This window comes from Bubalus kerabau, chromosome 6 (genome assembly GCF_029407905.1).
Source record: "Bubalus kerabau isolate K-KA32 ecotype Philippines breed swamp buffalo chromosome 6, PCC_UOA_SB_1v2, whole genome shotgun sequence".
NCBI lineage: Eukaryota > Metazoa > Chordata > Mammalia > Artiodactyla > Bovidae > Bubalus > Bubalus kerabau.
Genome location: NC_073629.1, coordinates 50,954,062 through 50,978,718, shown reverse-complemented (window position 1 = coordinate 50,978,718; position 24,657 = coordinate 50,954,062). Strand labels below are relative to the sequence as shown.

The following is a 24,657-nucleotide window of genomic DNA, read 5'->3' as shown; positions in this document are numbered from 1 at the left end:
TATCTTTTACTTTTGAGAAATTGCAACACTCTATTTATAACAGCCTCTTCTTCAAAAAGACGTTGTGGCAAACTTACTTTAAAAAAAAATGCAATTTTTGTAAAGAACTTGCCACACGTTTGCTTCCCTGGAAAGAAGAGAAAATCAGTTTCTTAACATACTTTAACCCACTTTCCCCCACCTTAGCAGAACCAATACATCACGGAAAACGTCTAAGTGGGAACCTTGTAATTTGGCTCATTGTACACTACGCCTCTCCACTACGTTGGATCTTATTTTTAGTTTCCAGCTTAGCTGTTAATTAGTAGTGGCTGTCACTTCTCTGTTTCATTTCCCATAAACCCAGAAAAATGGGTGGAGGACCATAGACAGCTTTGGTCCAAATAAAGTCTATTAGATATGAACAGTTTTTTCCTCAGGACGATGCAGCCCCAGGAAAACGGAGTTTTCCTTTTCCTACATCCCATTCTGGAGCCTGGACTTCGTTCCCCTTCCTTTCAATCTCAATTCGGGCTCTTTAACGTTAGCAAAGCAAGTTCTTTGAACGAAATCCAGCGCTCCTTTGTCTCCAAACGTGGCTAAGAAGGCCTCAGCTGGCTGAGAGAAGGTAGTGGCAGAGATCCACCCTAGCCAGTACACCCACCCATCACAACCCGCGTCTAGTGCCGAAGCCCTGGCGCGTGCTCGGGTGTCTTCAGTACCGCGAGGCGCGCGCTCGCCCGGTCACTATCCCTGGGAAGGGGCGGGACCCCAGAGCGCGTGCCGGTACTGCGGCAGGCGGAAGCTGCTGGCGGAGAAGACGGGCGGTTCCCGCCGGCGAGGGTGGGGGAAGGGCGGCTGACACACCCGGAAGTTGGTCTGGAAGTGGGCTTGGGGGGGTAACGTGTGGGGGCGAGGCTTCCGGTAGCGCAAAGGGTATCGGGAGAGGCTTCCAGTAAACCTTCTCTGGCCTCTGGAGGGACCACCGTTGCGGCGGCTTCGGCTTCCACGATCTGCGTTCGGGCTAAACGGTCACAGCAGACGCCGCTGCCGGTCCCCTTGTTCCTGGTTCTGTCCGTATTCGTTCCCAGGAGACCGCCCCGGTTCCGGCAGCGGCTGCGGCCGACATGTTGTGAGGCGGCGGCGCGGGTGTCTGAAGGATGGTTTGGCCGAGGCGGCGGCATCGGCTGCTGGCGGCGGCGGCGGGGGCGGCAGCGGGGGCTCCGGTTCTGTAGAGCCTTGCCGGCTGAGTATCCGCCCTGTTCCGCGGCCAGACCAGTGCCCCCGGACCTTGCCTCTGCTCCGCGCCGTTGGGGAACGGTTAGACGACAGCGCACGCCCCTCTGAGGAGACACGAAGGGGGTTTTCTAGTGCTCAGATTCCGGACCACCTTGCCTTCCCCTCCGACCTGGGCAGTGCTGTCCCCAGAATCCTCAACACCCCCTCCCCCCCCCCGCCCACCTCCAACTTTGCTCCCAACCTCGCCTTAAATCTTTCACACACACGGGTGTTCCCCTCTCTCTCCAGCCACCCCTGGCCCCTTAATTTTCTGCACGCTCATCTCAGAGGGACTCCTGGATCGCTCTCTGAGGGCGGCCTTTTGAAAAATCGTCTTGGACCAGAGTTGAGGAGTTTTTAAAAGTCGGGGCGCGAGAGAGAAGGTGCGATGGCTTCCTCATCTGGCAACGATGATGATCTCACTATACCCAGAGCTGCTATCAATAAGATGATCAAAGAGACTCTCCCCAATGTCCGGGTGGCCAACGATGCCCGGGAGCTGGTGGTGAACTGCTGCACTGAATTCATTCACCTTATATCTTCTGAAGCCAATGAGATTTGCAACAAATCGGAAAAGAAAACCATCTCGCCAGAGCACGTCATACAAGGTAAGTGGTATTTGTGGGATTTTGTTTCAAAGAAGGGCCGGGGACAGCCTGCTGGTCGCTTGACGCGTTCATGTCAAAGCCTTCAGTTCTGTCCCCTGGTTAGTATTGGTAACTGAAAAGCCATTGCGGGCATGGAGGCAGCCTGTGCCTTCAGACCTCTGTAGTATTCTCGTGGTCCTTTTCAAACACCAAACGCAGGTGAGAGCTGCAGGCGATTAAGTCGGCTAACATTCCCCCTAAGAAAGTAGTAGTAGCGGTCTCAGCTTACAGCCAGGTAAACCTAAGCAACAAGAACTTTGCCTGCCTAAAGTGAAACCTGGATCATGACAACTGAGAGAGGAAGCCAGAAGTTCTTGGAGAATTAGAATTCAGACAGGAAGTTCAAGCTTGAGTGGAGAGGGCACCCCTTTCCCACCCGACCTTTTTCACCAGTGTAGAAGAAAAGATCAATTTTCAGAACATGAATAAAAGTATTCTTAACGTGAATGTTCACAATTGTAAAGTTTATTAGTATTGACTGGAGTATATTTTCCGCTTTAAAAATGGTTTCATGGTCCCTACCGTTCATCAACAAGTTGCTAAAGTACTCCAGTTCTATTCTGTAAAAAAGAAGCAGTCAGTATTCTTTAACCTTCCTTCCTTCCTTCCATAGCTTGCATTGTTCCATAGAGGTAGGTTTTTAAAGCTTGGGTTTAAAGACTGTGAGATTTTTTTTTCGTGGAACATTCCCTTTTGTTTCCTGCTGTCCTCTCCGTTTAGCTGTATAGGCTTAAGCGTTTATTGAACACTTCTGAAAGTTTAACAATTTCTCCTCTTGCATCTTGGAAAGGATTTAGTTCAGTTAATAGGGCTTTGGAGGACCATATTCTGATGGTTGGTTTGTTTCAGCATTACTAGTCATAATGTTTTGGGAAGCACTTTCTGTGACTGGTATATATAATCATATGGGAAGGTTGTGGTCAATTTTGAAGTGATAGCTTGCCTTTTATAATAACCCAATTAAAATTCTAACAATTTCTGGATCGCTTTTGAAGTCAGAAAAAAAGGATTCATTGTTAATTTAATTTTGGTAGGCAGGCAGTTATCTACCATTTTATTGTTACTAACTTTTTAAAAGGTGACTTTCCTGTTATACTGAAGTAGAGGACACATCTGCTCATATTCACTATATACAGTATTTTACGGTAATTATTGATAGACGTATTTTGTCATTTCATTTTTGAAATGACTTCTGTAATTTTATTTTTGATTCTTACTGATATATAAAACATACTCTGACATTTCCATTTCAGTACATAAGGAGAAAAATCCCTAGGAAAAGGTATATTTGACTTTAAAGCTAGTCTTCTACTTGTTTAGAGTGCTCTGGCAAGTAAAATGAAAGCCAAGTTGTCTATTTTTCCTCTTGTGTTTTTTTTTTACATTATATGTGCAATTGTCACAAATCTTTCACAAGATTGTCCAACACAAATAGCTGTAATTTCCTTTTATAATTCATAAAAGAGAAAACAGATCTTTTATCAACATTGCCTTTCTAATGAAAATTGCAAAAGATTTCAAAAGGATCTGCTTAAACATTTGTTTACACCACAGAAGTGGGGATCTTTCCAAAAATCTAATAACGCCTTACAATCTGTCTTCTTGGGTAGAGTTTATTCTTTTCTAGGATATATTTAGATTTCTGATTGACATGATGGAAGAATAGTGCAGCTGTAGCTAGCAGTATGCTAGCTAAATAGCTCAACTTTGGAATATGCTAAATTCAGTGTAACGTATGAGTCAGAAAGTTCCAGTGAAAGCATTTTCCTTATGTACTGAGGATGATTTATTAATTAAAAAAAATAATGTATTGAGCTGTTACAGCTTTATAAAATTACTTTTGTTTTCTTGTAACATTGCTGTTTTTAAGTGTTAGATAAGGATGTACATTTTAACCCCAAATTCTCCCCAGTTAGAGGGATAGACTTTATATATTTATAATCTCATATTGCGTAATCATTTAAAGAAATTTTTGTCTTGAGTGATTAAAATTTTTTAAAAGAAATCCTTAAGGTGTGTTTTTTTTTTAGGTGTTTAAGGTGTAATTTTATAGACTGACTGGAAAGCTGATTATGACATTTTTTAATGCTGTTCTGTCAATTAGATTATTTAGGAATGTAAGATATATCCATGTGGAATAGTGTACATTTTAAAGTGGTTTGATTCTCACGTATTTAAGTTTGGACTTTTTTAGTAATAAGTTTAATGAACTAGACTTGGCTTCAGGACATTTCACTTGCCACTTTGCCTTCTCAGAGCAAATTTTGAGGCAGTTTTGTAAAATGCAAGCTAAAGCTGAACAAATTTTATTGCCAGTAAATCTGAAGTTATATAACCTAGTTAAAATATAAAAAAAATTAATACAAATATTTTGCTTATTTTAAGAACATGGACTTGCGTTGAAGATAACATACACACAAATAGAGGGAGTTCTACACTTAAAAGATGTTTTTATTTTGCTTCTGGGTTTCTGTGAACACATTCTTAAATGAGTTCTAACATGTTCTGTTGCATTATGGAAAGAACTGACATTGAGTGTTAAGAACTGCAAAGTATACTGTGAAGGGTTTGGCCTTAGGCAAATCTGTTAACTTAGGTTTCCCCATTTATGTATAAATAATACTTAATGGTTTCAGGTATAATTAGCAATTACTGTTAGAATTGAGAAACTTATATGATATATATGCTACAATGTAAAAACTTTATATGATACTGATTAAAATGTAAAGCTGAAGGTCTGTTATGTTTAACCTTATGTCATGATGCCATTTGTAAAGAGAAAGTGTAAATAGGAATATTTTAAATGATATTATTTTTATTTCTGCATTTTAAATCTGTTGCTACCTTTTCTTTCTTACTTTTTTGAGAATAGTAACTGCAAGTTAGTGAAAGTTTGAAAAAGTCTCTGAGGATTCACTTCAGCAGTTGTATTGCTCCAATCCCTCTCACGCTGGTACTTGGTAAAATACAATAAAAATGAGTCACTAGAAAAACAAAATGAAAACTTTTGATATTGCACTCAATAGAAATAAAATTACTGTCAAATTGCTATGAAGTTTCTTTTTTCCCAGCTTTTTGAACTATAATTGACATATAACATTGTGTAAGTGTGAAGTTTACAACCTAATGATTTGGTGTGTGTATATATTATAAATTAATTATCACAATCAAATTAGTTAACACAGCCATCACTTCACATAGCTACAGTTTTGCTGTGAAGGCTCTTAAAATGCTTAGTTTGAGTTACAGTACTTAACTCATTGCAGACAATTACATGATGAAACAGTTATGGTACAAATCCACAGACCATACTTTAAGTATCCTTGTTCTAAAGCTTCAACCACAGTCTGTTTTGGAGAGTGGATTTGAAGTAGTTTTGCAATCAGGGGATCTGAGTGATTGCAAAGAAGTTGTATTGTAATAATAGTAATAATAATGAGAATAGTATTGTGTTGCCTAGATAAGCATCCATACTGATACTTTTTTCCTGAAGGGACACATGTAATTTGCATTGAACAATTTATCGCACACAGGTACTTTTCAAGTTAGGACTTTACTATCTTCTTTAAAATCAGTGTTTTTTGTTTTTGTTTTTCTTCTGCCACCCAACAGTTAACTTTTGAATTGACACTGTGCTAGATACTGCTAAGGATATAAAGATGAATGATATTTGATTCTTGCTCTGCCATCCATCTCTCATTGTTGTCCCGGATTCCAAGGAGTGGTCATACCATAGAGAAGGGATCCCCAAACCCTGGTTAGAACTGGGCCACACAGCAGGAGGGTGAGCAGTGGATGAGCAGGAAGCTTCATCTGCCACTCATCATCACTTGCATTACCACCATGGAAAAATTGTCTTCCACAAAACTGGTCCCTGAGGCCAAAAAGTTTAGGGACCGCTGCCATAGATGACATGATTCTTAAAGGTCTTTGTTAGGCCATTAAGCCAAGAAATCACTTTGGCCTACCTTCTTTTAATGTATTTTAAGTGAACTACAGTACCTCCCTCCCCTAACATACAAACAAAAGAAAGGAGAGAAATTAGAGAATGCCATTTTTTGTATTTTAGTTTCTTTAAATGAAAAGCATGCACTATGCATTTGAAGGATAAAATAATTCACACAAATTCATGTTATAACAAAACTTTTGGGGAGTACATCATTACTGTAAAATATAAGATATGCCTATGCTAAAATTGTTGTTGGGTGTACATTTTTACCTTTTTTTTTTTTAAGTAGTCATAACTGTCTTTCAAATTGAAAAAATATTGCTAAGGGATTTTTCCCCACTAATATGCTGTATGCTTTTCTGAATACCGTTTTAAGGTAGATAACAGCATACCTCTGAGAAACAAGTGATACGTGTTTTATCCACAAATTTAAAAATAGCTGTACTATTATTCATTTTATTTATTTTTATTGTTTTAGCTTTTACTCTGAGATCCTTAGAGCCAGGGCCATCAGCAGTCCATAAAATCCCTTTGTACCAATTGGAAAAAAATACTCCTTCCTTGAAAACCTTTATTATCATCTGACAGAAAAAGTGCCATAGTAAGAGTTTAAAGCTATGATGTTTACAGTATGAATGGCTCTCCCAGATACGTTGCTGTTGTGCACTGAACAACCTGCACAGCTAAGATGGTCCTGTTTAGGAGACATTTCCCTTATCCTTTAAGATTCTCCTTTATGTAAAATGGGGGTATTACTACTGCATGATAACAGATGTAAAATATCCCTGTTTCAGTTCAGTTTAGTTCAGTCGCTCAGTCGTGTCCAACTCTTCGCGACCCCATGAATCGCAGCATGCCAGGCCTCCCTGTCCATCACCAACTCCCAGAGTTCACTCAGACTCACGTCCATCGAATCAGTGATGCCATCCAGCCATCTCATCCTCTGTCGTCCCCTTCTCCTCCTGCCCCCAATCCCTCCCAGCATCAGAGTCTTTTCCAATGAGTCAGCTCTTTGCATGAGGTGGCCAAAGTACTGGAGTTCAGCTTCAGCATCACTCCTTCCAAAGAAATCCCAGGGCTGATCTCCTTCAGAATGGACTGGTTGGATCTCCTTGCAGTCCAAGGGACTCCCAAGAGTCTTCTCCAACACCACAGTTCAAAAGCATCAATTCTTCGGGGCTCAGCCTTCTTCACAGTTCAACTCTCACATCCATACATGACCACAGGAAAAACCATAGCCTTGACTAGACGGACCTTTGTTGGCAAAGTAATGTCTCTGCTTTTGAATATGCTATCTAGGTTGGTCATAACTTTCCTTCCAAGGAGTAAGTGCCTTTTAATTTCATGGCTGCAGTCACCATCTGCATTGATTTTGGAGCCCCCCAAAATAAAGTCTGACACTGTTTCCACTGTTTCCCCATCTATTTCCCATGAAGTGATGGGACCGGATGCCATGATCTTAGTTTTCTGAATGTTGAGCTTTAAGCCCACTTTTTCACTCTCCACTTTCACTTTCATCAAGAGGCTTTTTAGGTCCTCTTCACTTTCTGCCATAAGGGTGGTGTCATCTGCATATCTGAGGTTATTGATATTTCTCCCAGCAACCTTGATTCCAGCTTGTGTTTCTTCCAGTCCAGCGTTTCTCATGATGTACTCTGCATAGAAGTTAAATAAGCAGGGTGATAATATACAGCCTTGACGTACTCCTTTTCCTATTTGGAACCAGTCTGTTGTTCCATGTCCAGTTCTAACTGTTGCTTCCTGACCTGCATACAGATTTCTCAAGAGGCAGGTCAGGTGGTCTGATATTCCCATCTCTTTCAGAATTTTCCACAGTTTATTGTGATCCACACAGTCAGAGGGTTTGGCATAGTCCATAAAGCAGAAATAGATGTTTTTCTGGAACTCTCTTGCTTTTTCCATGATCCAGCGGATGTTGGCAATTTGATCTCTGGTTCCTCTGCCTTTTCTAAAACCAGCTTGAACGTCAGGAAGTTCACAGTTCACATATTGCTGAAGCCTGGCTTGGAGAATTTTGAGTATTACTTTACTGGCATGTGAGATGAGTACAATTGTGCTGTAGTTTGAGCGTTCTTTGGCATTGCCTTTCTTTGGGATGCTATATCCGGTTAATCATATTTGTTAGCCAAATGTGTTTAAAATTAGGATTAGTCAGTACAGTTTTGAGATTAAATTTATGGCTGCTCTTGTTGAACCATTTTTTTGAGAGTACAGTGTGCTCAGTGTTGAGAGCACAGCTTTTTCAATAATATTTAATGTTAATCTTGGATTTACTTGCAGTTTTCTTTTGAAAGCAGTGTTCTCAACTTTAATGATTTTTTAATATAAATTTATTTATTTTAATTAGAGGCTAATTACTTTGCAATATTGTATTGGTTTTGCCATACATCAACATGAATCCACCACAGGTGTACACGTGTTCCCCAATCTGAACCCCCCTTCCACCTCCCTCCCCGTACCATCCTTCTGGGTCATCCCAGCGCACCAGCCTCAAGCATCCTGATTCATGCATCGAACCTGGACTGGTGATTCGTTTCACATATGATATTACACATGTTTCAATGCCATTCTCCCAAATCATCCCACCCTCACCCTCTCCCACAGAGTCCATAAGACTGTTCTATACATCTGTGTCTCTTTTGCTGTCTTGCATACAGGGTCAACCTTAATGATTTTAATAGCGATTCTTTTTTCTTTTTTTTAACCCAGGCCCTCCATGGTTTAAGGTAGATTGGATTGAAGTTCTTAATATCTAATTTTGAACTCATGACATTTTGAAGAGTTGTCTCTCTATTGCATTGATTTGTTACTTTTGTGAATTTATTTTTTTATTATTTTTTTCACGGATCAATTTTGTGAATTTAATATACTTGTTTAGCTAGAATTTAATGGGGTGGTAGTAGCTGTGTGGCTTCCCTGGTGGCTCAGTGGTAAAGAACCTTCCTGCCAGTGCAAAAAGTGCAGGTTCGATCCCTAGGTTGGGAAGATCCCCTGGAGTAGGAAATGGCAACCCACTCCATTATATCTTGTCTAGAGAATCCCACGGACAGAGAAGCTTGGTGGGCTTTAGTGCATAGGTTCACAAGGAGTTGGACACAACTGAGTGACTAAACAACAGCAGCAACAGTGCATAGCCATACATTTATTTGGGTCCTGTACACTTACTAGCGTACACTTTAAAATGTAAGAGAAAAAATAAATAAATTTAAAAACTGAACATGAATAATACATAGTCCAGGTTAGGTAAGGAACTCCTCCGTGTTGGACATTGTGTTAAATGCCTTCAGTTAACTACTTGTTGATTCCTCTAACCCTTAAAGTAATAAAGTATGATAATATAATAATGAATGCTTTATTTTGCTCCTTCTGTGGGCTAAACTCTGTTCTTAGCTCTTTGTTTATATTAATTCATTTATTTTTCATAACAACATGATCTGATGAAATGTAGGTACTGTTATTCTTGTTTTCTAAGACCAGGGGTGAAAGAACTTAAGTCACACAGCTAATCTAAGAGCTGGGAGTCAATTCCTGGCAGCCTTAGGGGCTGCATGCTTAACCATTATAGTGTTTCTGATTGTAGGAAGATATTATGAAATAGACACTGTTCTCATTTTAGAGATGGAAAATTGAAGCATAGATATTAGGCAGCATATCCAAGGTTATACAAATACAGTGAGAACCAAGTTTCAAATTCTCTTTTCAAAAAGGGGAGATTACTTCTGTATAAAAGCAAGAGAATTCCAGAAAAACTTCTATTTCTGCTACATTAAAGCCTTTGACTGTGTGGCTCACAATAAACTTTGGAAAATTCTTAAAGAGATGGAATTACCAGACCACCTGACCTGCCTCCTGAGAAGTCTGTATGCAGGTCAAGAAGCAACAGTTAGAACCAGACGTGGAGCAATGGACTGGTTCCAAATCAGGAAAGGAGTATGTCAAAGCTGTATGTTGTCACCCTGCTTATTTAACTTATATGCAGAGTACATCATGCACAATGCTGGGCTGGATGAAGCACAAGCTGGAATCAAGATTGCTGGGAGAAATATCAATAACGTCACATACGCAGATGACACCACCCTTATGGCAGAAAGCGAAGAACTAAAGAGCCTCTTAATGAAAGTGAAAGAGGAGAGTGAAAAAGTTGGCTTAAACTCAACATTCAAAGAACTAAGATCATGGCATCTGGTCCCCTCTCTTCATGGGAAATAGATGGGGAAACAGTGGAAGCAGTGAGAGACTTTATTTTTGGGGGCTCCAAAAGCACTGCAGATGGTGACTGAAGCCATGAAATTAAAAGATGCTTGCTCCTTAGAAGAAAAGTTATGACCCACCTAGACAGCATATTAAAAAGCAGGGACATTAACTTTGCTAACAAACATCCGTCTAGTCAAAGCTGTGGTTTTTCCAGTTATGTGTGAATGTGAGAGTTGGACTGTAAAGAAAGCTGAGTCCCAAAGAATTGATGCTTTTGAAGTGTGGTGTTGGAGAAGACTCTTCAGAGTCCCTTGGACTGCAGGGAGATCCAGTCCATTCTGAAGGAAATCAACTCTGGGTATTCAATAGAAGGACTGATGCTGAAGCTGAAACTCCCAATACTTTGGCCACCTGATGTGAAGGACTGACTCATTTGAGAAGACCCTGATGATGGGAAAGATTGAAGGCAGGAGGAGAAGGGGACAACAGAGGATGAGATGGTTGGATGGCATCACGGACTCAATGGACGTGAGTTTGAGCAAGCTCCACGAGTTCGTGATGGACAGGGAAGCCTGGTGTGCTACAGTCCATGGGGTCACAAAGAGTCGGACACTACTGAGCCACTGAATTGAACTGATTTCTGTCTAGAAGGATCAGGCTTAATTTGAAGACAGAGTTTGATCTGGATTGTAAATGAATTACTGTCAGCATGAATGTGCGAAACCAGTGCCTATTGGGAAACACTTAGTGGTCAGGTTTAGCAAAGTATTCAGGGATTTAATGGCAGAAATAAAGCTGGAAAGGTAGCTGGGGCTAGATCCTGGAGGATCTTGTTGTAGGGCTAAGGAAATAAAACTTTTCTTTAGATTGTAGTGGGATACCATAAGTCATTTACTAGTTTCTTTTGATATTATTTCCAGCCAGTATTATTGCAAATATACTGCTATGCTCGTGCCTTTAAAAAGAGAAAATACAAATGAAAAACTTTGGCTTCTAGCAGTAACACTTAAAAAATCATGTCTATCAATTCAAGTAAAATATTTAGGCTGCCTAGTTTTCACTTAATTTCCTACTATACCCCCAAACTCCTTGAGGCCAGGAATTAGGTGGTAGTTAATTTGGTAATTTGGTAAATAGAACTCAGAATAATGTCTTATTGAAATTTGGGGAGGGTCAAAAGATGGGATCTCCTAAGTTAAAATTCAGGTAGTAGCAGTCTACTTCTTGACATCAGGTTATTTCTAAAGATGGTTGATGAAAACAGCTTAACATACGAAATAATTTAAAACTGTAAATCACTCAAAATGCCTTTAAAAACCTCAGCTTACATGGGAATGTACATTTTAAAGGTATATTTGGTATTCTCCCTGAAAAGCAAATTCAGTGAGAACTTAGGGCATCTTTACTGAGGGAGCCTGGTTCATCATAACTGTTGAAAGTCTGTAAAAATAATTTAAGTTCATTTACTATGTTTTTTATCACCTGTATTTCATTGTTGGTTCAGAAAGCAAAATATGACTTTGGGGCATTAGTCAATTATATAGAGAACTATATAATTTTAAATACTGTGAACCAAAAGGAAATTTTATGCTTTGTCTTTCTAGATTACAGAAGGCTTTATTTTCTTATAAATTTTTCTTTCTAAATGTGAAAAAATAGAATATTTTGTTGATGTTTCTTTTATCCTTATAGTCTTCCCTTATCTCAGTTTTTCTGCCACATCACTTTAAATATTTTTGCAGTATTTCTTGTAAGTTTGATTTTTCAGGGTCTTTGACTGAATAAATTCCGAATTTCAAAAGTTATTTCCAGCAGTATTTCTTAAACTTGGCAGGTTGAGTGTCTTTGCTAAAAATAGTTTCCTGTTGGTATATTAGACAAAAGAACTTAACTATTCTTTCCTCCATCCTACTGTAAGTTAGATAAAGCTTATGTTCCCAGCCTACTTTTTCTAAGCCGTTTTATTAACAAATATATTCCAAATATTTCCTTTTTTTGTATTCTTTAAGAAAATGACAGACTTAATGATTTATTTACTATGAGTGGTATAGGAAAAAATATTTTCTTAGTAAAACCACATGTTCTTACATTGGGCCTTTTTTTTCTTTCCTCACAGGAAATGCTTTAGTTTTTAAAAAACTAAAAAGAAAAGGAAAAGTGAAGGCCTGTGCCTTGATATGTTCCTTAAGTTTTAACTAATTTGCAATCTAATATTAAGAAAGCTGATAAAATATTTTGTCTTAGCCATATGGATGATTATTGTGCACTGTAAAATATGTAAAATTATTAGAAGACAATAGTCTGCCCCTCCAAATACCTCCCCCCACCCCCCCCCCCATTGGCAAGCTTCACAAAATATTCCATTGGTGAAGAAAAAGTGGTGTGTTATCACTTTCTGATGTTTTCATATTTTCATTTTCCCAGCACTAGAAAGTTTAGGCTTTGGCTCTTATATCAGTGAAGTAAAAGAAGTCTTACAAGAATGCAAGACAGTAGCATTAAAAAGAAGAAAGGCCAGTTCTCGTTTGGAAAATCTTGGCATTCCTGAAGAAGAATTATTGAGACAGCAACAGGAATTATTTGCAAAAGTAAGTAACACATATTAAATTATTTCATGTGAATCTGACCCTTTTTGAACACCAAAATCATAGTTTTCTAAAATCATTTCCCGTCAATATGCATGTCCAAAGAATTTTGTTTTTGTGGCTGATTGTTTAATCATAGAGTCTGATGTTAGATCTGGCCAATTTGACTATTTGGCCAGCGGTTTACTTTACATGAAAGTAAATATTTGCAGCAACCTGTTTTCTGAGGAGAACAACTCCAAATGACTACTGAGACTTTACTTTGATGTTTTTTTCAGGCAGAATGACCATTTAAAAGCATGAAAAGTATACCTAAACATTCGTAAGATTTAAACTGATGGACTGGTGAGAAAATATTTTATCAAATTTTTAGGCGAATGGCATATAAAAAAACCTGACTCACATTTACTTTTTAGTTAACTTAGGTCTTTACCACACCCTTAAAACACTCTGATCTTTAAAACTTTGAAGGGTCAGTGGAACAGAGAAAGGCAGAAAACTTTTCTCCTTTTTTGCTTTTTCTATTGTCCAGTCTGTGGAGGATTAGCAACAAGAACTATTTGTTATTTCCCTCTATTTTTTGAAAAAGGAGACCACCGGGAGCTGGAATTGAGTGGAGTTTGTGACTGCTGCTGCTGCCGCTAAGTCGCTTCAGTCGTGTCCGACTCTGTGCGACCCCAGAGACGGCAGCCCACCAGCCTTCCCCGTCCCTGGGATTCTCCAGGCAAGAACACTGGAGTGGGTTGCCATTTCCTCCTCCAGGAGTTTGTGACTAGCCTCTCAGAATTTCTCCAGTGTTACTGCTCTGCCATCTTCTTGGCCTGCCTTAGCCCATTGTCAGAATCCTGGATACCTTCTTCATTCCCTTCCAGGTCCCTTGGTGACAGTAGAAACAAGCTCTGTAATGTATTTTGGATCATCCCTCTGTGGAAGATCATATTTTCCAAAGATGACTGCTATAGTGTCTCTTACCCTTCGTCTCCATGGCTCACTGTGCCTTCGTATTATAGCAGAGGCAACAAAGGCTGGCAGCATTCATTATCTGATAAAAATACCTAGGGATGAGGATTAGGAGATGAAGAATCCCATGCAGCATGCAACACAGCTTCCACGTGGAGTGAGTAACACAACAACCAATATGCACATATACCCCATGCTGATGCAAAGAAAAAGCTTTCCATCAATCCTTTCCATTCAGGCATGGGATGCACTGGGCCTGGTCCAGAATACCCACAGGCAAGAACAAGAAATTGAGAGGGAAAAATTGGCCTTCCCTCCTTCTCTGCCAGGTTCCTTGAAGCTGGGGAGAAGGTAGTTACAGTGTACAGTGATTCTTTTCTTTTTTAAAAAAAATTATTTATTTATTTATTTATGTTTGGCTGTGCTGGGTCTTCATTGGTATGTGAACTTTTCTGTAGTTGCAGTTAGCAGGGGCTACTCTCTAGTTGCAGTGCTGGAGCTTCTCCTTGCGGTGGAGTCTCTTGTCATGGAGCTTGGGCTCCAGGGCGCACAGGCTTCAGTTGTTGCAGCTCCTGGGCTCTACAGCACAGGCTCAGTAGTTGTGATACACAGGCTTAACTGTTCCACAGCATGTGGGATCTTTCCGGGTCAAGGATTGAACCCGTGTCTCCTGCATTGGCAGGCGAATTACCACTGAGTCACGAGGGAAACCCTACAGTGATCCTTGAATGACTGAATATTCACTCCATGTAAGACTGAGAGCTTAAAAACCTCGTCATTAAGAATGCAGATCACTGTCCAAGGCTAAATTTATCATCAGGGACTGAGATATCTTAATGATATTTTCACTTGCTCTTCTCTGTACCTCCTTCCTACTTACCCTGCAAAGGCAGGAGCAAGGAATTACGAACTTGAAGATTTACAAGAACAGCTTAAAAAATAGTCCATTCCATTTCTGGGTACTACTGAAATGCTCAGATTGCTCAAGCAAACTGTCTATAAGTACATACTTTTTTGAAATAAAGCATTGAACTCACTTTCCAGTGGGAAGATCTTGAAATTTCGACCTAAATCACTGGGTCAGAGGTGATTCTGTGGTAAAGAGGATGTAAAATAGTGTTTCAGTTCCATAGAGATATTTCATCATAGGAATAGTGCTTTGTGGTCCTTTTTAATTGTCTGTCCCTGCCATTAGTTTGTAACCTCCCTGACGGCTGGACCTATTATTAATTGTATCTCTGGCACCCATCTAACATGGTAACTAGCACAGGGGGAGTATTCAGTAAATATTTGTTGAATAAATGACTGAGTTAAATTGATGAGTCAGGGAAGCACAGAACTCTAGGGGCGGAACAGACTTTTGAAATCATTTACTTCAGCCTTGATCTTCCAAATTATGATTCTGAAGTTTGAGGAGGTTCAAGAATCTATTCACCATTATGAAAAAAAAAGGGGAGGGGGAGAAGTGGGGCTGTTTTCCCCCCACAAAGTTCTGGCTTCTCATTTGAAAATGAAAGACAGGTTTGGTTTGAATAGAAGAGGTGAGAATTGCTACAAGTTACTATAATTAAAATTAGAACTAGGAAATACCATTTTAGGTCTTTTCCAGATTAGCTCATTAACTACCAGTTTGGTTTATATTAAAAAGTATTTAAATTTTAAGTTATCAAGCACTAGACACCAGATACCATTTAAACTGATAAGGAAGATAAAGCTTACGAATGTTTATTGAGTTCTAACCATATGTTAATCATGTGCCAAGTGATTTACCAGTATTATTTAATCCTGACAACAACATAGAAAATAGGTGCTAAAGTAGAAAAGCCTTTGAGGCAGGCACGACCACATGCAAACAGTGTTGTAATCCATGTGAATATGAGGTACCAATGGAGGATTGAAAGTTTTTTTAAAAAGCTATTGGCTATTATTTATTGAGTCTCTACTATCGTAGATCACCTACAGGGTGCCAAAGTAAATATTTGATGAAGGGAAAGATGCTCTGCTAAATACTTTATACACTTTACAGAGTTTTTAATGAACAATACAAATTTTATTGTACCCATTTACACTTTAAGAAACAGACTCAGAGATGGAGAGACTTGCATGAGATCATTTGTTCTACAGATATTTATTAATAAGTCTTCACTATTTACCAGATACAGTGCTAGTTGCTAATCTTATAATAGTGTAAAAAAAGACAGGGTTATGTCTTTATGAAGCTTAGTTTATTGGGAAGGATAGACTTAGACAAAGGAAATGGGTAAATATCTTCTGACTTCAAAACCTGTGCTCTTTCTACAATACTGTGCTAATACTCTAGCCACCATTTTGTTTACTTAAATTTTATTTTGGAACTTTTAAGTGGAATGAATGTACTTTATCATTTCTATGACAAAAAGTTGAATGAAGGAAATAATCCACTGGTTGCAAATTCTGTCTTCACTTTTCTACCCTTGTCATCTCTTTGTTTTTTTTTTTTTCTCCCTTATCTCCTTTCTGTCTTGCCCTGACCTATGGATAAAAAATACCCTAGTATTTCTTTGCTCTTGTGAGAAAAATCAGAAGAGAAGTAAAATTATTGTAGCTGCTTAGTACTTTTCCTAGAGCACATAGTATTAATACTTTAGTCTTAAATATGAATGGAACTGATAAATTATTATACCATCTTTTTCATAACTTTCATTTCACTTAATCATTTAGACTTTATTTTACATACTAACAAAAAGCAGCCTCTTTTGAAGCTGTCTTTCAGTGCTAGCAGCAAATATTTGAAAAGGAGGTACCACTAATATGTTGAGGTTAGTTAACTGTAAATTGTAAATGAATCATATTAGTATGTGGGAGGGGGAGTCTTAAAACATAATGAGAATTTCCAGAAGAAGTGGGTTAGCAAGTAATGCCTATTTACTTCCCTTTCACTCTTCCATTTTAGAAGGAAAGTACTTTGGATGGATTGGGTAAGAAACAAAATGGAAGGAAAGAAATTAGAATAAATACCACTGAAATTTTTAATTTATGGACATGAATACAAATAATATTTATCAATCAGTATTGATTTTAAAGGTATCAGAGTGCTTTTTGTTCAGTGAGGAAAGTATGGGTGCTGATATGGGGCAATGGTACCTAAAAAAGTCAGTTAAATTTTAAGTATAGCCAGTACATGTCTTTTCAGATTATTGAACAAACTACAATATAATGAACAAACTGAGATAAAGCAGCTTTGCAAATAAAACCTGTGTAGAGACTTGAGATTATTTGAATTTTTTTGTGCTACAAAATTATACCTATTTATGGTTGATTAGGCCACAGAGTAGGTATTCTTAAGTTGATTAAATTGATATGTTTGGTTTGCCGTACGATTTTCAAGTATTTTCTGTGAAGCATTCTTAGTCTGTTTTGAACTCTGAGTATTCCTGCCATAATAGTAAATATGCCTGTGTATTATGGAAATATTTTCCATATTTCTTTATAAAAATAGGTAGAAGTAGTTACTAGAATACCTGGTCTTTAATTTCCTAAACAAACACAAAAAACATTTTCATCTCAGAGGGGAGGTGTAATATAGATACCTTAACATCTGTTATATGAGATTGACTACTCATGAGGAAGACATAAAGAGATCCCCAAGTACAGATTTTAATGTAGAAGTGTGCCAGTTACTAAGCAGTTGTTTCAGCATGAAACCCCCTTCCTGTGCTAGCTTTGAGAATGGGCCCAGTAGTCTGCAAACCGTGTTTCTGCTTTTCTAGCTGACTTCCCTAGACTCTGCTGCTAGTGGGGGGCTCTGAAGGGAGATTACATGGCTGGGTGGAAGAAGGCACTTGTTCCTTTCTTTTACTTCCAGTTGGCTTCAGGTTCCTTTGAGCAACGCAGCAATGCTTCACCCTGGCTGCATCAGTTTTTTCCTGTAGCAGCAACTGAATCTGGTTTGCAGTTTCTCTTAATACTTACAGAACCAACCCGAACATGCATCCCCTTCCTCAGGTATGTGGGTCTCAAACCTTGGGGCCCTCTTCTAAACTTAGAGATGGTAGTACCAGCCAAATATACTCCTTCTTCAGAAGTCTGAGTTTCAAGTCTGTGGTTTGCTCCTCAAACCTTGTAAGTTTTAAAAATTTCAGCCTCTTCCCATGTTTCAATTTTAAGGTTGATGGCTGCTTCCTGTAGTTGCCACACACAAATCTTAGTATTTGTTTCTTGCCTCTTCGATTACCTAGTTATCACCTTTATACTTGGTTACTGATCTTTTATATTTACATTCTTTTTGTTTCCCTATCTAGTGTGACTTCTATCTCCTTATTAGACCCCAAATAATACTGGAAGGAGTCAGGAACAAACTTACTGATGAAAATAATATTTCAGGAGTACTTAAAGGAAGAGAGGAATTACAGTAGGTGAAAATCAGATTTCAAAAAGATTGACTATCAGCATGAGTAAAGTAGCAAAAATGGGAGAGTACGAAGTATAATTGGAAAACATTTTATGTTATAGGTGGGGGTTTTTTTTGTTTGTTTTTAGCACAAGGGAAATGCTTTGAAAGAAAATTAGAGAAAGTATAGTGGAGCAGACCGTAATTTGGAGGGTCTAAATTCTAGGCTGAGAAATTTGGACTTAATTGGTAACAATTAAATGATTTTTTTATATATTAGAATTACCCCAGGGAATGTTTGGATAATAAATTCATAACATTATTAAGAAAAGTTAGAAATGTACATGGTAAAAAATCTTAATCTTAAGGTTATGTTGAGCATTATTGTTTTCCCACAAACATTCATTCATTCAGAAATCCTTGGGGCCTGTATGTTGGGAAAGCAACAATGAATATGGAAACGTTTTCTGTTCTCAAGTCTAGAGGAGAAAAAAGATAATATACTCAGGTAACTAGAGAACAAAATAGATAAGTATGGGAATGCATAGAGAATTATAGACTATGAAATAGAGCGGAGAATGTGACCTAGAAAGATCAAGAAAACTGATGTGTGTTTTAAATACTGGCAAGCAATTGGCCATTCCTAAACGAGGGAATGAGCCAGGCTAAAAGATTAATTCTGAAAAAAGGCAGAAATGGAGAAACAACATTGTTTTGGTAAACTCTTAATGGGAAATTATGTGATTTTTTTTCAAGAACAGATTCATTTTTCCCTTCTTGGTATGGTTTTTCTGCTAATAGATGAAATTAAATTGGGAAGGAACCATGTAATGCATGTGGATGTACCTTGGTTTCTCAGATCCAGTGGTGGTTTTTATAGAAGTTATTTCAAATGAATGGATTTTTAACTATCCTACTTAAATTCAGTACTGGATAAGTATTTTCACTAGTTTGTATGTGGGAAGGGTATGTTCTGTGTGTGTGTGTGTGCACATACATATGTGTGCATTTATAAAGAGGGGAAAGGGACAGAGGAAGAAAGAAATGTATCTATAGGGTAGGAAACTATGATAGAAACTTACAAGAAATATCAAGATAGCTATTGCATTTATGTTCAGTACTTTTCTGTAACAGAGGTACTGTACTAGTGAAATTCTAAACCACAGATACAATTTTTAGATTGTAAGTATTTACGTCAAAATTATAAGTTGAGAGGGCGGAAGAGTCAAGTGAAACAAAAGAGAGACAAATACAGGGAAAAGAAAACCAAAGAGAGAATGTTGTGATTTTTCTGTGAACTTTTTTAGGCTCTTCAGTTGAACCATTATGTGACATAAAAGGAAACTTATAGAAAACTTTTATGGAAACTTTTGGAAACTCTCCTTAAGAGAATCGAGAAGACGCAGTCTCTCATATTTTCTTACAGAGTTCATGTTGTCCTGATGTACAACAACTACAGTGGTTGGAAAATACCCAGTTTAATAATGACTAAGTTTATGGTTGGCTTAATATACAAAGTGTACATGTTACAGGTTTAAAAAAAATTTTTTTTTATGTTTTTTGTGTTTAGGCTAGACAGCAACAAGCGGAATTGGCCCAACAGGAATGGCTTCAAATGCAGCAAGCTGCCCAACAAGCACAGCTTGCTGCTGCATCAGCAAGTGCATCCAACCAGGCAGGATCTTCTCAGGATGAAGAAGATGATGATGATATCTGAAATTCACCAGCTGAGTTTCTATTTCCTTTAAAATGTTTTTCCCTACACAAGAAAACAGTGAAAAAAAAGCTTATCTGTAATTTTGCATCTTGGTGGACTTGCCATTGGTATTCTAGGGATATCTGCTGTTAAGTTTCATCTGTTGTGTGCTATTCATGTAAAATCTGTCTCTTTGAACTGTTGAAAATTTAAGGTTCAGTATAATATCAATTTTGAATTTTTAATGGTGTTTATGAAATTTTAGATAGCAGTGAGTCTGTTTGATCAATAAACAGTGTTACAGAAAACTTGAAGTTTATAAAAATACAGTGAAATTTATACAGAAGCTCTAAATCTTGATTTGCATTTCCTCTGCCCTTTTAACTAAACTAAAAATTGGGAATTTTAAATTATTGGGGGGAGGTGCTGTGTGATATAGTAGACATTAGATCAGGTTGGTGAAAAAGCTCAATTTTGCAGTATTTGGATTGTCTTTTAAAATGAGTATATGTATACAGGCAATAAACATACATGCTCAGATAAATATACTTGTTTAAAAAGATCTCAAAACAAGGCATTCAAAAATTAGGAAGGAGTATGTTCAATAGTAGTTGTAAAATTTGGTAGGTTATGTTTTCAATTTTGTTTTTATTTTATGTAGAGCTAAAAACTTGTTTTATTATAGCATAATTCATCTTTAGCTACACTATTACATTTCAAAGACTGCCCAGTTTTGAGGACTGTCATGATTCTTAGTATTTCACTCCAGTAATCATTAATAATATTACTTGCTTAGTCCATCTTGTGAAACAGTTGCTTAGGTTGCATTGGTTGGTTCACGAATATTAAGACCTTTCCTAGGGGAAAGAAATGACAGTTAATGAGCATGCTTGTTATAAGAGGGGATTCTTTTTGTAATTTAACTTGTAGTTATAGTTTCCTTGTTGTTTGTTTTTAGCATTCCTTTTACAGTTTCTTGACTAGATGGCCTAGAATGTCCAATACTTCCTTTGAAATGGCATCATTATCTCCATCATAATTGAGTGATAGCTTTAAAAAATGTTTTGTTTAAGAAAATGTGTCATAATTGATTAGCCCTATATGAAACATAAATAATTTTAACCTGCTTATTAAAAGGGAAAAGCTTTAATTTGGTTCTAATAAGTAAAGTATGATAGTGATTTTTATAGGAATCCAGTGTTTTGAAGAACTGGCCTATTGTGTTTATATTTTGAAAACAAAATGGAAAAGCCACTTAAAATAGTATGAAGTAATCTAAATTACTATGTCAGTTGCCAAATCATTTAAATTTGTGTATTCACCAGGTCTAAAGATAGATTGTGGCTGCTAGAATTCCAGTTTTAATTGAAGAGCTAAATAAGTCAAATGTACAAGTATTAGATTTCTTAATGATCGTATTTTGCAGTTTTAGAAAAAGTGAAATATTGTTACACATTTATTAAATACACTTCTTCCATGCCACAAATAGGTTAATCCTGCTGAATGTTTTGAGTTAAAGTTGATACTGTATCCATGAGTGCGTTTGAACAAGATAGAAGGGATTGTTTTTTTAAAAGTTTAAGTACCAAAGGTAGTCTAGTCTAAGAAATATAAGTTAATAAGTGTTGGCTTTTCTAATTTGTACTGTAACATCCTTATACTTTTTATTTTAAGTATATCTGTTTCTTAGGAAAAAACGTAGATATTTTCCAGACCTTTTTTTTGATGCAGAGTTCAGGTTAATTAATATTTTACTGCATCTGATAATGTATTATATGTTCAAATCCTAGTGACTTTCATTTTGACATTCTTGTGATTTTCATATGCTGTATTCTTCAAGCAATAAAATCTGATGTGTTTTATAAATTGTTTTTATATTTAATGATCTGTACAGGTTGATGGCATGAGGTTTCTGTTATTACCATTTTTACTAGTTTCAAGAATCTTAGGCCCCCCAAAACAATTTTGATCTTTTGGTATATAGTACTAGACTTTGTCCTTTGTGTACTGGTTTTTCAGAAAATGTGGTTTTACTTGTATTTTTGTAATTTACAGTCTTAGGATGCAGGCATAACAGAGCTAATTCAGCAGTGTTTTAGTTTATTTTTTAGCAGTGAACTATTATATTGTGTCTTTTGTTGAGATTTTTAAAATCTTTTGGAGAGAGAAACAAAATTTTTAGTATTCTTGAGAAATAAAGTTATTGTTTGGTAAGTATTTTCCCCACCTCCTTGAATATGTCTGTCTTTTTCAGCAGCAAAGGCATCAGAAAAGGCATCAGCTTTTAAAATTACATATACTATACATGTAGAAAAGTACATAAATAAGGGTTTTCACAAATTAAATATATTCATTTTGCCACCTTCAGATTAAGAAACAGTATTATGAACATCCCAGAAGCTCTCCTCTTGCCCCTATCTCCACACCTTCTTCTTCCTCCCCAGAAGTAACTACTATTCTGACTTCTAAAATTAGTTTGCCTGTATTTTATTTTATGTAAATGCAGTTATACATAATACACTCTTTTTTTTGCTCATTGTTTTGAGTGTATTGATTTCCTAATGCCACTGTAACAAAATACCACAAACTTAAGGGATTTAAAACAACCCAAATGTATTCTCTTGTAGTTCTGAAGATCAGAAGTTCAAAATCAGTTTTATTAGGTCAGAGGCAAGATTGGTTCCTAAATCTGGAAATTGTAAGTGGAGAATCCATTTCCTTATCTTTTTGTTTCCAGTGTCTGCCTATAATCCTTGGCTTGTGCCTTCTTCCTCTGTTCAAAGCTTCTGCTTTTATCATCACATCATCTTTCTTCTGTAGTCAAATGTTCCTCTGCATCTACACTTAGGGCCCACCTGGATAATCCAGGATAATCCCCCATCTCAAGATCATTAATTTAATCATATCCACAAGATCACTTTTGCCATATTAGGTAACATTTACGGGTTTCAGGGCTTCAATCCTAGGTATTTTAGGAGATAGTTACTTAACCTGCCCAAGTGAGGTTAATTCATATTGTTGCATGTATTTGTAGTTCATTCATTCTTATTGCTGAATAGTATTTCATTAGTTTATTTTTATTATATGCAGAATTTATCCGTTCTGTCATTGGTGGGCATTTGTGTAGTTTCTAGTTCTGGACTAGTATGAATAATTCTGTGGAGAACATTCTTACACCTGTCATTTCGTGAGTATATACATGTGTCTGTGTTGAATCTATACCTGAAAGTGGAATTGTTGGGTTAAAGGATGTGTATATATTTGGTATTTAGTATGTACTGTCAGTTTCCCAAAGTGTTTGTAAAAAGGCACCATTTTAATGTGTACTATGATAATGAATTACTATAATGGTCTAGTGACCCATGATGTTCAGTAGTTTCTTGAAATTTCTAAATTATACCAGATGAGTTATACTTGCTACAGCAGGTCTGATATTTAGTATGATACAAGAGAAAAATAAAAGCATAAGTATTTGAGTATCTTGTTATTGACACAGTAGCATTATGCATTCATTAGTTTATTGCTCCTTAGAAGAAATGTAAGTTTTAGGTAATTATAAACATTATGTTGAGTTTAAAAGTAGTATCTTGTAGAAAGTCCATGATTTAAGTTTTTAATTGAATTAAAAAAATTTTTGTTATAACTTTATTTGGATTCATAGATATTTCCTCTTATCCAGTGGCCATTGGAAAGAATTAGCCAGTCCACATGGGATAGGCACTGCCTTCCACTGGCTTCACTTGGATTTTTTTTTCCCATTCTTCTCTGTCTGTAACACCTTGTCCCTACTATTTTTCATCTTGTCCCATGGCATAGAGTATCATGGTAGGACTGGCCGGGGTAAGGAGAATGGTAGCGTAAATAGCCTCTCACCTACCCCCACTTACCATAAACATAACCACTGATCCTTGTCCTGTAAACTCAAAATAAAAGACCTACCCTTAGCATATGTGCTGAAACTAGCTTTTTCCTATAAAAGATGTAAATGAAAAGAGAAAGTAGGGAATCAAAGGAGGTAACTTCCCTTTTAATCAGTTTCTACCAGAAATCAAGCAACTTAGTAAAACCTTAGAATAAGATCTTAGAAGAGGGTTCCCAACCCAGGACTATAGGCATTTTGGGCCAGTTAATTTCTTGTTGTCAGAGACTATCCTGTGTCTCATGGGAAGGTTAGCACCATCCCTGGCCTATCTACTGGATGCGAGTAGCAACTCCTGCCCCCCCAGCCCCATTGAAACAACTTAGAAATGTCTTCAGACATTGTCAAAGGTCTCCTGGGGTGCAAAATCACCCCTGTTGAGAAGCATCACCTTAGAACATCCAGGTTTTTACTTTCAGGATAGAGTACTAGGGGAAAGACTGAAACTGAACCTCTGTTGGAAGCAAAACATGCTGTCAGAAAAAGACCAAAAGAAACAGGATGATATGGAGAGAATAGGCCCAGGGTTAAAATGTATTTCTAAAAAAGTCAAATCTTAAAGGTGGCTCTTAACTTCACATTTGCAGATCCTTTCGCCCCCTAGAACCCTAAGTCCAGTTCTTTGAAATCTACCTCCTTGCTGTTTTTAACTTGGAGATCCTAGCCACACCCAGTTTAAGACAGATCAGGTATACCATCTCATTACTATATATATATATCTTTTAACAATCATGATTTTATTGTAAACACCCGAGTGCTGTTTGAGTATTTTTTGAATTTATTTATTTGGCTGCACCAGGTTTTAGTTGCAGCATCTGGAATCTAGTTCCCTGACCAGGGATCGAACCCGGGCCCCCTTTATTGGGCACGCAAAGTATTAGCCACTGGACCATCAGGGAAGTCCCCAATCATGAATTTTTAAAAAAATGTTTTTATTGTGGTTAAATATACATATAAAATTTATCATTTTAAGCATTTTTAAGTGTCCAGTTCATTGGCATTAAGCACATTGTTACTGTTGTCTAACAATCACCACTGTCTCCAGAACTTTTTCATTATC

General features: G+C 37.4%; 1 protein-coding gene across 1 annotated transcript; it reads left to right on the top strand.

Annotated features, from left to right (window-relative positions):
• The first annotated feature begins 1,458 nt into the window (after positions 1-1,458).
• On the top strand, positions 1,459-23,147 carry DR1 (down-regulator of transcription 1). The gene is made up of 3 exons (XM_055585123.1): positions 1,459-1,865; positions 12,493-12,656; positions 19,553-23,147. Exons 1-3 carry the CDS (start codon positions 1,646-1,648, stop codon positions 19,697-19,699), a joined length of 531 nt encoding a protein of 176 aa, XP_055441098.1. The 5' UTR covers positions 1,459-1,645; the 3' UTR covers positions 19,700-23,147.
• The last annotated feature ends 1,510 nt before the right edge of the window (positions 23,148-24,657 follow it).

What these genes read in the sequence shown, in the direction of transcription:
- DR1 (XM_055585123.1), top strand. Translation starts at nt 1,646, where the DNA reads ATGGCTTCCTCATCTGGCAACGATGATGATCTCACTATACCCAGAGCT. An exon ending in GCCAGAGCACGTCATACAAG is followed by an intron (nt 1,866 to 12,492) that starts GTAAGTGGTATT and finishes TCATTTTCCCAG; the next exon opens with CACTAGAAAGTTTAGGCTTT. An exon ending in AACAGGAATTATTTGCAAAA is followed by an intron (nt 12,657 to 19,552) that starts GTAAGTAACACA and finishes TTTTGTGTTTAG; the next exon opens with GCTAGACAGCAACAAGCGGA.